Genomic DNA, 17170 nt, shown 5'->3' on the forward strand with positions numbered 1-17170 from the left:
GCAGACGGCGGGGGGGGGGGGGGGGGCGTGTCACACATGGTGCTGGGGCTGTGGAAGGAGCTGAGCAGAGGGTAACAGAGGCCTGCGGAGGCAGGTGGCTAGGGAAGGTCTAACCTCAACTTATCCACATTATAGCATAGAAATCTGATTTCCATCAACTTCAAAAAAATTTTTTGAGAACATACTAGCTGCAGAATAAATTATGTTTGACCTTGTACACAGTCAGAAACCAGCATGTCGTCATTAAACGTGTTTGGAGGCATTCTTCAGAGGGATATCAGGGGCCACTACTGCCACCAGCAAGTCTACATTTATCTATTTTTTATACGTTGGCCTCCTGCTTTTGGGGGGAAAAACAAGGACCTGCCTTTTAAAAGAAAAGAAAGAAAAAGGAAACAAGTAGAAAGAGGGTTTAAGAATTATATGTCTTAAGAACCCTGTTTTCATGTGTTTCTTATATTTTTGGTTTTCTTCTAAAATGATGGTGTTCATTCCATAAATTTGGGTGATGTTGAGGTTTTGTATTTCACTCGCTTTGAACAGTGGAAAGAAAATATGCTTCCTACCCACCCACCTGCCTCCAGGAGACTAATATTAGCCCCACAGTGAGCTCAGGGAAGAAGGCAGGCCACGACAGGAACCCGGCCCCTTACCTGAGGTCTTCCCTTAGAAGCAAAAGTGTAAAGGCTGCCGGTTCTCGGAACTGAAAGAGCCCAGCTTGTTTTGCTCTAGAAGGTGCAAATAGTGCTTGGGGTTTGAGAGGCTGCTCCCGCTCACCAGAATACAGCCTATGTCTTCCTTTTCTCTCTAGGTGGCAGCACAAAGACGGAAAAGGGCCAAGTGACAGCAGGTCCAGTGCAAAGCTTGGCTGCATCTTCTCTAACTTAAGACACTCACAAGGGGCTAAGACTTTCTCTTCTGCACCTTCTAGAAATTCTGCAAATGCCGAAAGTGTACTTTAAAGAACTAATCACTAACGATCTATTTCTTTTATTAACACCACTAGTGCATTTAGGTAATAGCCTTTTGCCCTGGAGGCGATTCTGTCGTGGAACTTGAATGTACCCCAGAGTGCCCACAGCCTGAGAACTCAAGCCACATCATCCCTCTGCCCCCGGCCTGTCTCCCATTGTACTATATAGTGCTTCTGATTTCAACAGTGGGAGGAAAAGGCGCATGGTGAAATTGGGGTCCTTTCTAAAACCTGACCACGTTGGCCTGTGTCCTCTCCTGGGGCTAGCTGAGCGTGGTGTAAGTATGTGTGTGCTGACTGTCCATACTTGATTCCACACTAAAAGATTTGACGAACTAAGTTCCTACCCTGACTTCAAAGAAAAAAGAAAAAGCCTGACTTTTCTTTACTCCTTATCAGTTTGGCAGCTACAAACTCAAAATGATACCTGAACATGGGCATTTTACAATCTGCTAGAGTTATAAACATTGATTCATTTTTAAAAGAAGTCTAGTATGTGTATAATTATTATTTTTTTAATTGAGGACATAAGACATGGGGGAAAGTTGAAAGTAGAGGCCGAAAAATAATTTAGCGGGGAATTCTGATGCACAGTGAATACGTTTTAGGGGGCAGTGGAGGGATTTGTGCAAAAATGCCCAGGGATTTGAGCTGGCTCGTCCACATGACACACAAGAGGAATAGGGTAGAATCCACCCGGTGATCTTCCTGCATTCACACAGGACCCCAAACCTCTTCTTCAAGAAGCAACTTTGTCTCTGATTCTCTAATTCCAGCAGGTAAGTGGAACCTGGTTCTGGAAAGTGCTCTGTAATTTTTTACACATCTCCTCTCACATATAGAAATTTGCATTAACCTTGAAGGACTTTTAATATCCCCACGCTCTATAGTTGATACGTGAACCCTCCTCTTCAGAAACCCAACTCTAGAAAGTCCACTGTGGAATTCGGGTGTATGACAGGCTTCCAAGAGGGAGCGCTTGGCAGAAATCACTGTTTAGAATCCAGGCCGTTTGGGTAAGAACCAAGAGCCTGACACCCGGTGCAACATACAGTTGTGGAGTTAAAATCTGGCCCTTTCTGTCCTCTCCTTGCATCATCCCAAGCGCTGTCATTGGAAGCCAGTGTATATTTTGGCCAAAGCAACTGCCAGCACTGGAGTCTTACTGCAAAGCGGGTTGTGCCTCCTTGAGCAAATCAGTTTGCCTCTCAGGACCTCGTTTCAAGGCGGGAGAACCAGCTAGTGTGATGGCTGTCCCTTATCTCTTTCTCCTCCAGAAAGACACTTCTGGGAAACCTCTGTGTGGACACCATGCTCCCACATGTATAAGGCTGCCCCAACTTCAGAAAAGCCTGTTGGAACAGTTCTGGGTCTTCCACAGGGTCCACTTATCAATTGTGTCCTTGGCCCTTTGTTTCTTTCTCTTCTCCTCTTCCTCTTTCCCTCTCCCTACCCACACCTCTATACACACTCACACACACTCACTTACTGCCTTAAATATAGTCCGCTCCTTGGGGACCAAAGTCGCTGAATACTGGTGATACCTAAGTTGTCACTGGAAGCCCCACTTTCTTACCTGTGCCCCAACCTCATACTCCATTGGCCTCTGAACTTTGAAGAACTATTAACACTTTAAATTCAACACACCTAAAATTATAAAAATTCATTACTTTTTAAATCTTTACACAGTAATTCATGATATAGTCCCCAGAAAGTTAAAAAGACAAGCATAGGCAAAAATGATCCCTACCCCCACCTTTGCCCGGGTTCCTCTGGGTAACTGTTTCCTTGGCCCTGAATCTGCTTCTTTTCTTAGTCATCCAGTTTTTAATATCCAGTTTCTATCCTTTTTCTAGCTGGCAGCCCCACACTTTCCATTCAATCTACTTCATTGTTTTACCTGTATTGTTTTATTAAATTGGTATATATTTATATATGTTATATATATTATATTATATTATTATATTATATATTATATGATATTATATTATCCTATTGATTCCTCCTGCAGAAATACTTCACAGGAAAACTAAGAGTAGACCAATAGAATAAAACCCCAGTACTTTGAAAAAAGCCCATTCCTCTGCCCGCCTGTTGCCACCAAGCGTAAGGCTGTTTCCCACCTGGAGCGGCAGCAGTCTTGAGGGCAGAGACCATATGCCCCGTGTCTCTAGTTCCCACAGAGCTGAGCAGGTCTCACGTGTTCCACACTCAGCACGTGGGTCACGGATGCACATATAAAATGAGATACTCCTTCCTCGTCAGACCATCAAGGACTTTAAGAAAACAGCCCTGCTTAGAGCCAGAGAGGATGTGGGAAATGCGCACTGCTAGGGAGAATATAAAAAAAGGACAACTTCTGGAGGCCAAGTTGGAAAGAAGTATCAAAAGCCTTAAAATGTTGTATTCCCGTTGCTTCAGCTATACCGACTGTTAGAAATATAGAAATAGTCCTGAATGCAGGCAAAGGTTTAGCTGCACTCTGACGGCTCACGGGAAGGGAGGCAGAGAAAGCTTAAGGAAGACTGCACGTGATTTCTCCCGACTCCGCCTGTGTCTCTGTCCCTTAGGGCACCACCGTAATAAATCTTAGCTGTGACTACAACTATTTGACAACTCCTGTAAGTCCGGACAGCAGATATTCAAACAGGCAAATGGTCTTGAGGACCCCCTCCACACACCATTGTGTCCCCAGAAACTCACACGGTACTTGACATGTATGAAGTGGTTTATTACCTATTTTTTAGGTGAAAGAGAAAACAACTTCAGAGGGCCGGAGTTAAATCTATCCTGTGAAAATTCTCAAAAGAACTAAGAAATATTAAATTTATTAACTACATCCTCTTGACCCAAATAAAGAATGTACATTCTTCCCTAAAAAGCAGAATAAAAAATGATTCAGGAAATTTAATACAGTCAAAGCCAGTCAAAATTTTTTTCTCAAGAAGATGAATTTTCTGTATCTGAAGTGAGGGGAGACGCCGGGAGCAATGGGCTAAGCCCTTCACTCCGCGGGATGCAAGTTCCCTGGCTTTCCCGCCCCCCCGCCCCCACCTCACGTCGGCCAGTCCATCACATCCCGCAACACACGCTGTGGGCAGCAGGGAGTGCTTCTCAACGTTGGCTACACGTTGGGAGTCATCTGGAAGATTTAAAAAACGCTGACGCTGGGGCCAAATTCTGACGGAACTGGTCTGCGGTGTGGTCTGGGCACTGGGATTTCAAGGCACAGGCCCTCCTGACACCCCCACTGCCCTGCCCTTCCTCCCCTACCCCCCAGGCCCTGCCTTTGATAATCACATATCACAAGGTCCAGGCTTCCACTCAAGGCCCATGTATTTTATTTTTCAAAGACTTCTTAAAACTTGTTTTCTGGTTTCCTAACAGCCAATGGGCAGGCACACTGCTAAGAAAAAACACCACCTTCTTTTCTCAACAGCATGAGACAAGGGGAGCAGTTAGGACAAGTGGAAGAACTCAAAACCAGAAAAATCAGGGTGATTTCAGAGTGGGTCGCTCCTAAGAATCTCACGGCAGTGCCGAACAACAGCATTCGTGAGACCGAGGTGTTCCACCCTGACCGCGGTCTACACCGCAGCTCGGCAGCACGCTCTGTCACGCACCCCTCGCTTGACGCATAAGCTGACGCCAATTAATTTTACTATTGCTTTGGAATATTTGGCAAGAGCTCATTCCCAGTAATGAGCATGCATATGGCACCTACTGTCTCGGGGAAGCTCTCTGTCCTTTAAATGTAAATCCATCCTTTCGCCATCTTTAAACTTTTCTCCCGGGAAGACCGCGGACTCCGAGGCGCATCAGCTGTGCATTGGCAGAGCCGTGCGCGCCCTGAACGCTGCAGCACGCGGCGTGGCTGCTCAGCGAATCCGGGAGCAGCGCGAGGTCAGCTGCGTGACGGAAGCGTGTCCAGGTCTTGAAAGGCAGGCAGAGGCGTCCATCTTGGAAGCGGATGGAGATGTAGCTTCCCCAGCAGAAAAGAGGAGCCACGGAAAGGGAGAGATGGGGCTTGCGGGGGAAGGGGGGAGTAGACGGGCAGGTGCTTGTGAACTGGAGTGATGGGGATCGAGGCAGGCGTGGCCCGAGGCCAGGCGCCTACTGTGCGCTCCGACCCTTGCTCAGAACTAGAGGCAGACAGAAAGCGCGAGGACGCAGCCTCCGCCCCTCAGCGGTTTGGAGAATCCCTCGGGGATATCAGTTGGCTTCTCTGGGCCTGTGGCCTGTGCCGGAAAGATGGCAGCGGCTGGGTTTCAAGCTAAGTCGCGGTTAGAACGTGCGCTCCAAGGAGACCTCGCAAAGGCTGGCTAACAGGCCTGTGTGGAGCAGCTGTGCAGGGGCCCTGGGGTCGGTAGGCCCAGGCAGGGCCCCAGGAGACCCCATCTACCCAGGTGCGGGGAAGGAGTCAGCTTGCAAAGCCCCTCAAGCCAGTTCTCCGTCGCCAACCAGCCCAGAGGTAAGTAATCATTAAATGGGCACTTATCATTTTACTACTCATTTATCTTCCCAGTGAATGCTTTTCAACACAAGTGTTTACATTTCCAAAGAATAAAGACTTGTAAAAAGGGTGGTGGGGTTTATGGCTGCAGGAAACTGGCTCCCAGTTTGCTCTGCTGACAGGTTTATAAGGCCAAGGAAGTTCATAAGGTAAAAAGAATTTCTAAGCAAATATATTTTTAGGAAATGAATTTTTCGCCTTTTTTTTTCTTTTAACAAACGTAAAGGTTATTTGCATTGATTCCATTAGCGAACAATGAATAATGGTTGAAATGCAGTGTTACATTTTTTAAATGTGAACAAAAGTACCAATGGTTTTTTTGTTTGTTTTGTCTTGTTTTAAAAGATAAGCTCATTAAAAGACGTATTTTGTCCATTTTAAAAATGGCTAATTTGCCTATATTTTATTAAAGTTTGAGTAAATGAATATTGTGTTGTTTAGAGTTTCCAGAGCACTAGCAGGAACAGACAGAATGTAAGTTACCTTAACACAGCCTGGATTTGGTCACTGGGGGATTAATAGCAGAGTGGATCCAATTATCTTGGTTGCATTCATCATTGATTATATCAATATGATGTGTTTTAAAACGTCTGGTTTTTAAATAATTGCCATGGGGATGGGAAGGCAGGCAGGGGAGCAGAAGGGTTTGGGGACTGGAAATGTTACCACAGCCCAGGCATTTCTGGCAGGACAGGCCAGCACATGAAAGAGAATTGTTCTGGGAAGAACCCTGGGCTCCAAGGCCAGGAAGATCTTCTACCCCATCCAAGTATCCTTGAGCCTAAATTCCACTACCAGTGATTAATTTCTTGGAGTTAAACCTTGGGTTGTCCCCTCTGTCTTAAGGCTTTAGAAATCCTTTCCCTTCATTGGAGAAATGAGGTCCAGAGAGATGATTTGCCCAAATGATAAGCTAAGAAAATATCCTGAATACTTTAAATCCATCTTGAGGCTTCAAAACACCTACATGCTCTGGAAAGTGAATCCCATATTGTTCTCCTTTAAAAGATTTTCAAAATTCGCAGCTTCAACCCTTTAGACTGTTCACATTGAATTTGAAATATGTATGTCCGTGGACTTTTCCGATTTGAGTGTAAAGATGGGAGAGCTATCTCTCCCCTTCTTTGAAGTTGTGGAAGGCAAAAGTAAAATAAGAAATGAAAATAAAATATCCATTTTCAGCAAAATGATGAGGGAGTTAAAACTAAGAACAGCAAAATAGATGGAAGGCCTGCACAGAGCAGGGGAGCAGGCTGGGGAATGGAGAAGAGGAGAGAAGAGTATATGGCTTTAGAAATCAAGATGAATCAGTAAAATACGTTCATAGATGAGGTGAGGAAGGGAATCCGAGTCTCATGTTTTACAGCAAGAACTTTCTGGACCCAGTTTCATTGTGGAAAGTAGAAATGATGGGATTAACACACACACACTATCTCCAAGCAGCAAGAAAGAAGAGAGGTGCTTTTTGAAAACCCCCATAACACCTGTCTTTATTGGCTGGGGAGAATAGATCTAAAACTCAGGCACAAAACTTTGATTCATAAAGAAAATCCCTACTTGGCTAGGATGGGATCCTGCAAATATTTGTTCCAAGAAAAACTCACTGGCCTCAAAGGCGAGACGTTGAAAATAACCCACCTAATTTATTTTAGAGATTCCAGAAATAAAAGGAGAAAAAGATCAGGAAAAGCAAATGGCAGATAAAGTGTTGTCAAAGAGCGGATGAAAATAATAAAAGGCATTTCACTGCAGATGTGAAATAGTTAATGGTGCAGTCACGTCTACAAAGCTGGGGCACAATGCGGAGGCACAGCTGTCCGGTGGCAGTGACAGCAAGACAAGAGACTGAGAGTGAGCTGGAGAGATTCGGGGTAGAAGTGGGAGGAAATAAACCGCCAAAGAAACGAAGATGAATTGGGAGAGAAAATAGACAATAAAAAAACACAGTAAGGAGCTCGGAAGGTAAAAATAAGAAAACCAAACAAGATGAAATGGATATGGGTGTAGGAAAGATTTATTAAACAGGACACAAAAAGTGAGCATAATATTAATACAAAAACCTGGTAATAATTATACAATTTTTAAAAAGCAAAGTTATTTAAAAATACTGATGCAAAAATAAAAAGCAAAATTCTACCAAACAAACTCAAGCAACGCATTTAAAGAATAGTATAATATGACAAAGTGGGATTTATTCCAGGCAAAGATGGTTCAATTTTAGGAAGTCTACTTAAATGAATTCATATAAATGATCAAAGAAGATCTATATATTTATCTCTTTAGATGCTTTGAAGGTGTGTAGTAAAATTCAACTTCCATTATTGATCTAAAAAAAATTCAGTAACATAGGAATAGATGTGTACTTGCTAACATAAACCAAGTTGAAAGCCAACATTGTTTAAAGGAGAAATACCAACAACATTCCTACTAAAGTCAAGAATAAGCTAAAAATGTTAAAAACAGAGAAGTTAGGCCCATAAGAACTGAAAAGATGTAAAATTATCATTATTTTATAAATTATATATTTGTATGCTTGGATGACCCAAGAGGATCGATCATCTGAAAAAGACTACAAAAATAAGAATTTTGTAAGGTGGCTTAATATAAAATCAATATATAATTTTCAAAAGCTTTCATACGTTTAAACAACTGGTGAGGCGATGTAATGGAAGACCTTTTTACACTTAGAATAACAACAAAAAAGCTAAAATAACCAAGAATAATGTTCCAGGTCTTTATGAAACAAAAACTTTAAACTGATTCTAAAAGATACAAAAGCAGTTTTAAACAAATAAAAGCATGCCATATGCTTGGATAAAAGGAGTGACTCTCTTAAAGATGGCAAGTCTCCCTAAATTAAATCTCCCTGTGTGTTTCAATTAGCATACTGCCAGATTATTTTGTGACTCAACAAATTGACTCTAAAGCTCATATGAAAAAATAAATTAGGAAGAATATTCAGAAGAATTCTTTGAAACAAAACTAACAAGGCACACACTAGCCTTGTGTGTGATAATTTTATGTTACAAATTAAAATGATAACTTTATGTTACAAAAATTAAGAGTGTGGTATTAAATGAATAGCCAAAGAATCAGAATAAAAATACTACAGATAGACCTAAATGCACACTAAAACTTAGTATATGATAAAGTAACATTTCAAATCAGAAGCAAAAATATGGGCCTATTTAATATGTGATTTTAAGATAAGTAGCAATTTGGAAAACAAAGTTAGATGCATCTGGATGACTTCTAAATGGATCAAAGATTAAATGGTAAAAGATAAAAGAAATGGAAGAAATGTGAGACTTAAAAATAAAATTCTTCCTGGCAAAAATCAATATAAGCAAATTCAAAAGACAAGATAACTGAAAAAAACTATTTGCCTCATAGTTTTATCATATCACACAGAACCAATTTCCTAGAAACAGAGATATAAAAGAACACACCAATAGAAAAATGGGCAAGGAATTGGCACTTTAAATGAATGAAAATGCACCAAATTGCAAATGCATCACTAATTCCAGTTCTGGGAATTTATAAACCTGCACCTGTGCGAAACAATATATAGGTAAGATTATTCATGACATCATTGATTGGCATAACAAAAGACTGGAAACAACCCGAATGTTTATCTAGAAGGGGTTAATTAAATGGATTATGTGCATCTGCATAATGTGTGCAGGTTACCAATTGCTATGTAGCAAACGACCTCAAAATACAGTGATTAGAACAAAAATGTGTTATCATCTCTCTGTTCGGTGGGTTGACTGGACTCAGCTGGGCGGCTCTCACTTGGACGTTCTCGTGGGGTTACAGTCAGATGTTGGCCGAGCTGAGATCATCGGAAGCCTCAATGGTCTTCATTGCCACGTCCAGCGCACAGGCCAGCATGGCTACAATAGCGGGGGACTGGCCGAACACCTCTCTGCACGTGGTCTCCATGTGGCTAGCTTGGCTGCCACACAGCATGATGGTCTCAAGGTAGCCAGATCTCTCCCCCAGCATCTTTTCCCCAGGGGAGTGTCCCACACGGCAGAAGGTGGAGGCAGCCGGGCTCTTCATGCCTAACCTACATACACAGCCTCACCTGTACTGGATTCTGCTAATCGAACAAATCATTAAGACTGGCACATACTGAAGGGGAGGGAGGTAGAAGCTACTTCTCAATGGGGAGGAGGAACAAAGGAAATGGGGCTGTCTTTAATGTGTCACATAGTGAAAACATGCACTTGTACAAAAGAACGAGGATGTTCTCTATATACTGACATGGAAAAATGTCAGGTTCTATTGTTAAGTGAACAAACTAAGTGTAGAACAATGTAAATAGCATCTTTTGTGTAAAGTCGGTAGATGTGGGGAATAAAAACACTCGTGTGTTTGCTTCTATTTACATGAAGAAAATATTAACAAGCAATCAATTAAAAATGCTTATCTATAATGAGAGCAGTGGGTGGATAGGTTCAGAGATAGGAGAAAGTCATCTTAATATATGCCTTTTTATGTTATTTTGACTTTTGAAACGAATAGAAAAAAAAATACTTGAAACTCTTAAAGAAATGCAAAGATCCTCAACCTTGCTTGTTTCCTCAGGGTGCTGGAGCTATTTGGGGACCCATGTGATGGGCTTTAAATCCCACTGGTTTCCAAGAAATCTTCATTTCACCATCACGATAGTAAAAATCCACCCAGAAAATAGTCCATTTGGTCATATGTTTAGTTATAGCCAATGGCCCCCACTAGTAATATTGCCCACAAATTAATTGCCATATTTGTGCTGGCCTGAGGGTATGGAGAGGGGGTTGTTTTTCTTCATTGTCAAACCCGAAGTGCCATTTCAAATGCAATTTTCAATATGTCAAAATTGTCAAAATAGAAGATTAGCCAGTGGTGTGCTGGTTCACGAGAGCCAATTGTTAAACATTCAGGAGTTTTCCAAGCCATTTGTTAAACCACTGGTAGCTTGAAATCAACCATGGTGGCTACTTCTGGTACTCATGAACAAATATACTAGTGTCAGGTCACAGTGAGTGTGTACACGGGGAAGTGTGGAAGAGAAGGAACGGGAGGGGTGCTCACTTACACCAGGGATCAAGCAGGGTGGTATATGGAAATTACACTGACTTCTTCAGTGAGACTTGGGGTTTCCACTTTTTCTATTTCTGTAAGAAACTGTATGTATATGGACCGTGAAAGGATTTTTCTTAAATAGTTAAAATTTATCGCACAGTTACACATGCAAGATGCTAGGTGCTTTGCACGCATTATCTCACTAGTCATCCTAACAACTTTTTGAAACAGGCACTATGATGATTTCCGTTCTACGGAGATGGAACGGGGAGCCCAAAGGTGAAAAATGATTTGCATAAGCCAATGAGCCACACAGCCAGACTGAAAATTTGGTGGCTTGGCTCCAGGGCCCGCTCATTGAAGCATCGTGCTGTGAACGCTTCCCATCATTCATTACTCAGATAACTCAGAAACTCATGATGAAGAAAAATAAAGTCACCCATAATTCTAGCTTCCAAAGATGACCACTGTTAACATTTCGATCTAAATCAGTGGCTTTCAATCGTTCCTTCAACTCAATCCAGCTGAGGTCTGTGACTCACGGGTAACTGTAACTGGGGCTCCCTCCGGAAAGATTTTTCTCGAGGGTGTGAAAGGTGTAGTCTGAAAAATCCCACATGTGTTTTTTATATGCTCTGCTCACTGATTTACTTTATATCTTCTTAAATGGCATGGTTTTTCAAGGTGCACATTGCCCATAATCAGGTGTAAAGAAATTTGATATGTTTTTGCTAGAATGATTGATGGAAAGCTTTCCTGCACTGTCGCATTCCTACTGTACCCTCGTTGGACAGTAACCTGCTTTACTTTTCTTAAGAGGCGCTAAGTATTATGGTGATATGCGCACACAGTCACATACAGAGTTACAGTACATTTACAATACATATGTTACCCGAGAGCCAGGTTCATATTCAAACACACACACACACACACACACACACACACACACACACGTATTAATTTTGGGAAGAGATGGGTCAAAATCAATTTTGATTTTGCCAATCATACTCACTTTGAAAAAGTAACAATCACAAGATTACCATATTTTCAAATAAATGTGTTGAAGAGAAGAGAAAAGCAAAATAAACAAACCTCCTCTTCAATCAGAGGTGTTTTTAAAAAACTTTCAATGGCAATTAGTTGAATCTGAGAATTTTTTGGAGATTTCTCTGTGAACCGATTGACTTTTTGTCAAATGTTTAATTAAAACTAGTTTTTGATATGTAAAGAACTTACGTTGAAGATGTTAAGCAAAGTTCTTTATGGAAAGATATTATATATTAATAACAGATCGTGGACACTAACCAGCTGAATGACATTTGCTATGACATATATTTTGAGGCTATTAACCTCTGTTTTAGCTCTTTTTGATTTCTAAAATTTTTAATTCCTGATTTTTAATTGGTTTCCCCATTTTCTTTGCTCCTATTTTTCCTCCCTTTGGTCCTTAGTGCCTGGTCTCTGTGACAGCAGGCCTTGCTGGGGTGGGGGGTTACTCAGGATGGCTGGGCCCACCCATGGGATGAGGCTCCTGCGGCTCCTGTGACTTTGCTGGGCTCCTAAGTGGCCCATTCTTGAGTGATTTGTGGCTTCAGTCTCTTATGCTAGTCACTAGTGTTTTCCACCCTTTTACTAAGGTCTTTATGTGTGAGAATACTTTATATTTTTCGGTTCTGCAATGCAAGCTGCTTATTCTCATATTTTCAAACAAATGTATTCAGTAGAGATTCAGTAGAGTAAAAAAAGTAAAACTGATTTTTCCACAAGCAGAAGTTTGATTTCTTTCCTAACAAAAGACAAAGCTAATAGTCTAAGAAGTTTTGAATCTCTTTAGTTATTCCACCCTTGCATAAGGTAAAACAAGTCACAGTCAGAGAGTTCTGTGTGTGTGACTGGTGTTTACTCGTCACTAGCAAATTAGTAAACGTTTGTCTCCTGAAACCTCTGGTTTTGTTTCATTAACGTTTACTCCCTGCAATATGTGCTTCATGGACTTCCAGAATGTGCTTCATGGATTTCCAGAATGGCACTTGTCAATCTGGGAAAGTAGCAGCCATTCCTAGGTCATATGCTTAGGTTACAGATACCTAAGGTTACAGATACAGGTCTCAGAAAAATAAAGCGCCTTCCCTTTTCTCTCAGTTGCATTTGTCATCGGCTTTCACGTTAGTCCAAGGCAGCCACGTAGTGGGGAAGTTCAGGGACAGCTAAAGTCCAAAGCCACGAACCAAAGCCTGCTCTGAGTTGTCCCGACAGAAGAAAGCAATGACGGGGACTTGGGGGCACGTCACGTCTTGGTAATAGAAGTGAATTTAAACTCACTTTTAGACGCACTGAGTGATGACTCTTACTACATGTTTCAGGCTCCAAACTAACCATTCGTTTCCACTGCTGGCTATCTTATGGGAAAAATTAAGTTTTAGCTTTTATTTAGATCTCTCCCGCTTAGTTCACTCCAGCTCTGTGTCTGACATCGGGGGCTTCGTCAAGGGCGCATGAGCGAGCATGCACCTTCCCCCCTACTCTCTGTTGGAACATTAGCGAGGCTGCAGCCAAGCAGCCTGAGCCTCGACCATCGACCAGGGGTGGGGGTGGGGAGCCTAGAACCAAAGCCTGGGTCTTGCACTTAGCTCTGTGCCTCCTTCCTTCCTTCCTTCCTTCCTTCCTTCCTTCCTTCCTTCCTTCCTTCCTTCCTTCCTTTTTTAAGATTTTATTTCTTTATTCAAGAGAGACAGAGAGAAGCCAAGGGAGAAGCCCAGGCTCCCTGCTGCAAGGCAGGGCTCCATCCCAGGACCCCGGGATCACGACCTGAGCCAAAGGCAGAGGCTTAACTAACTGCGTCACCCTGGTGCCCCTGTGCCTCTCTCCCCATCCATAAAATCAGATGATAATAGCACCTACCTCACACTCACGGGACCAGAGCGCTTGGCTGGGGCGTGGCACGTAACAAGTGTGCGACCAGCAGCAGCCACGACAGCACGGCCACCACATTTTGCAGCAGGAGCACCTCTGTATCTAACACTGAATGTTGACAGGAAGCTGCTCCATCACACAGACCTTGGGCTGCCACCAGCTCCTCTTCTCTTTGGGCCAAACCAGAGCCCCCCGTGAAAGGAAGGCAGAACAAGCAAAAGCAGCCTGAAGCTGGCATTTGGAAACAGAGAAACAGGTGCACCTAGCAGAGCCGGCCTGGGTCTGAACTCACATTGTACTCGGTTCGTTAACGCTGCCTTCTCGAGGATGAGTTCAGCAGCTCACCCACCTACCATTATCATGGTTTGCAGTTAAACAGCCACAGGATCTCTGAACTCTCAACACACAGTAAATTATTCCTAGATTTTTCTGCACCCTTGAAACATATTCTATTTATTTAACCGTCCCCTGGGAGCGCTGGTCGCCTTTGTCTCCGTGACACAGCCAGTGGTATAAAACTTCTGCATCTGTCAGATTTCTCCATGTGGAGCATAATTGCCTGATTTCCATTTGAAAGTACAGCTCTGACATTAGAACTACATAGACCCACCAGTGGCAACAATGGTGTCCTGACACCTACAAGGGGACAGGGGTGCACAATGCTGTAATGAATGTGTGCATCGAATGCACGCTTGCCTTCAGACGGACCAGGTCTGAGTTTACAGCTGCGCATGAAGTATTCCTGGGCAACAAAACATAAAACAATAAAAAAAAATAAAAGAATAAAGGAAAAGAAACCAACAGATTAGCATCAGCGAGAGTCTGGTGGAGCCAGATGGCTTTCTGTGGAAATGGAGCATTCCCGCTTTCTTCCAGTAACCCCGACTAGCAGACAGCAAACCTGCTAGGAGGGGAGAGAAATGATCTCATTCCTCAGCCAGTCACATGATTCGCCCCCTTTCTCTCACACACAACTCCAGCTGAAGGAAAGTTGGAAAAGAAGACAGGGTGAGAAAGAAGGGGTGGGGAGTCTGGGTTCTTGTAAAGAATTAGCAGTGGTACCTAGAGGAGGGGCGAGCCCCAGCCCCTGCCAGGCCCCAGCATTCAGAACCCGGGCTCAGATGGCCCTAGAGAAAGCCAGGTGCACAGGGAAAGGGGTGACAGAAGGGGCATCCTGGCGTTTTGGTACCCCCACCCCCACCCGTGTCCATGAACTCCACCTCCAGAGGCCTGGTATATAAGGGTCGGGAGGTTGGGCAGGGCTGGCTGTAGCAGCCACAGGATTAAGCTGTGGGCTCCCTTGGGGAAGGATGGTGGATGGGGTTTTCAAGTTCTTACTAATGAACATGTCCACCTCTCTTCCTGGGCTGGAGGCCAGCGAGTCTGTAAGAGTCCTTGGCGAGCTAGACCGGGTCAGAAGCCGGACCCGCCATCTGCTTGGATCTGACACTGCCGTGCCCAGGACTGTGGCCTGGAGTGAGTGCAGGGAGCTGACGGGCAGGAGCCAGGCGTTGCCGGGTGAAATGAACCCAACAGGTCATAGGTGTGGAAGGGTCCCTCTCCTCCAAGGTCCTAACGCCTGGAGGGGGCTCCGGGTGGACTCGTTGTGCCTTCCCTGCTGAGTAATGCATTTACGGCTCATCAACAACAGTCGGTTTCTGGAGTGACAGCCAGATGTTCGGCCGATGGACATCAGGCAGGCCAGCGGCTGTGGTGAGAGCGTAGCCCTTGCAGCGGCGCGCGGAGTGCAGGCGTCCCCCAAGCTGATCGGCCCTCCCCGCGGGTGTTCACACGGCCCAGCTTGGCATGGGGGCTCCCGAGGGCTCCCACACAGAGAAATGCCTCCAAGAAAGAACGCTCTCGTGAGAGTGCCGGGGGCTCGCAGAGCATGTGCGCAGCCTGGCCGGCTTTCCCTGGGCACCTGAGGTTGTCTCCGCCCGTGTTTACTCCGGAATGAGTAGTAGGCTCCAGAGGGTTCCCCAAGCAGGATGTAGTCACTCATTTACAGCTGGAAATAATTATTCCAATCATAATAAACACAGAACAAAACCCTCTCCGTTCTCAAGCGGGGCAAGGACGCCCGCTTCACAGTTTCCGGCAGTCTCGGGTGTAACTGAGCATGAAGGTGGCATATTCTGTGCTGGCGGAGGAAGCGAGGCAAGCCGCCGGCCGGGCACCCGGGCTGCGGGCTCCTGCTCCTCTCCTTCCGAAAGCCAAACAAGAAGCTGCCACTCTCCCGAACAACTGTTTTGCTCTCATCCCTCCAAGAGTGCTACCATCTAACAGTGTTCAGAGTCTTGGGCTGGGTTCCTGCTTACAACTGAGCTAAAGGGCTTTGAAGGGAAGTATACAGGCAAAGTAACGAGAATCGCGAGCGGGGTCGTTTTTTCCTTGTCCCCACTTTAACAGGGAAACCGCTTAATAAGAGCATTAAAAAAAATCCTGCCCCTTGAAGAGGGCTTGCAAAGTGTGGGTAACTCTTCTAAATGCTTTGTGTATGTATCTGACATGCACATGAGGCAAGTCCTCTAATTATCTGCATTTTACAAAAGGGACACTGAGGCACAGAGATGTTAAGCCACTTTCCCAGGCTCACACAGCTGCTAAGTGGTAGAGCCAGGATTGCGAGCTGGCTCTCCCTGGCTCCAGGGTCCCTTCCTCCAGGTGATCCTGCATGTTTTGATGTAATAACATTGGGCAGGATGTGTCTTGCTCTGGCGCTTGGCCAGCACCCGCTGTGCGGTCTCAGGCTACTGAATCTGCCGGAGTTTGTTACCTCATCTGTTGAGTAGGGCCTGGAAGAGTGGGCTTATTATGGGATTGTTGCCAGGAACGGAAGTAACGTGTAACAACCATGAGGCCAGTGCCTAGCATGTGTTTGATGGTTGATGTATGTAGCAGCTACTGTTACTGTGAGTCTCATGGTCATATTTGTGCTTTTATATCTTACTGAATCCTCACCAAGAAAACCTTTGAGGTAGGTGGGGCTGCTGTCACTGACCCTATTTCATAGCGGGTGAGATTGAGATACCAAGATATCGAACAGCAGGGTCAGGACAAGAACCCACATCTCTTGCCTCTGCACCTTGCACGCAGTCAACCCTTGCTTGCTGCAGCCTTGCTCAGCTACGGGCCACACCTGCCTGTTCCCAGACACAAGGCCCAGTTGCCTCCCAGAAGGCTGGAGTAGGGAATTCAACTCCTGTTGCCTTCCCTTCCCCTTCTGCCCCTGGGATTAGCTGGGGACAGAGTCAGGTCCTGCCCAGGCCCTCTTGGGAATGGTTGAAAGCAGATAATGCCTCTCGGGCCAAGTAAGGTCCTAGCAAGGGTGAATCACAACATTATGTGTGCCTTCAGATTTTCGTTTTTACCTAGATAAAAAGAGAAATAATTTTCTGGCCATCCCCAAATGCAGATGCATAGCCTGTACCCCATCTCCACTCCCCGTCTGCCCCCACCCCAAGCCTCTGAGAACATCCCCGACACTCTCCGAGCAGAAGGTGCTTCCATCCCCACAGCGAGAGGCAGTTAGGGCTTTCTGTGTCGTGAAGGCGGCTGGCCAAGGAAGCTGGGGGTCTGGCCGCATTCTGCTCTGCTTCCCTGTCTTTCCTAACTCTGCCCTTCCTGTGATTTGCACATTTCCCCCTCCATCTTACTTTCAGAAAATCCCTGGGGAATACAGCTTTTGTTCTATTGCTCAC

The 17170-nt window shown here is 44.6% G+C and overlaps 1 protein-coding gene across 1 annotated transcript in view; it reads left to right on the plus strand.

Annotated features, from left to right (window-relative positions):
* RNASEH2B (ribonuclease H2 subunit B) overlaps positions 1 to 12323 on the plus strand; it is a 76409-nt gene extending 64086 nt beyond the window's left edge. Inside the window, exon 10 of the mRNA XM_026493217.4 lies at positions 812 to 12323. Coding sequence (XP_026349002.1) covers positions 812 to 844 — 33 coding nt within the window. The 3' untranslated portion in view covers positions 845 to 12323. The remainder of the gene's footprint in view (positions 1 to 811) is intronic.
* The last annotated feature ends 4847 nt before the right edge of the window (positions 12324 to 17170 follow it).

This window comes from Ursus arctos, unplaced genomic scaffold (genome assembly GCF_023065955.2).
Source record: "Ursus arctos isolate Adak ecotype North America unplaced genomic scaffold, UrsArc2.0 scaffold_10, whole genome shotgun sequence".
Lineage (NCBI taxonomy): Eukaryota > Metazoa > Chordata > Mammalia > Carnivora > Ursidae > Ursus > Ursus arctos.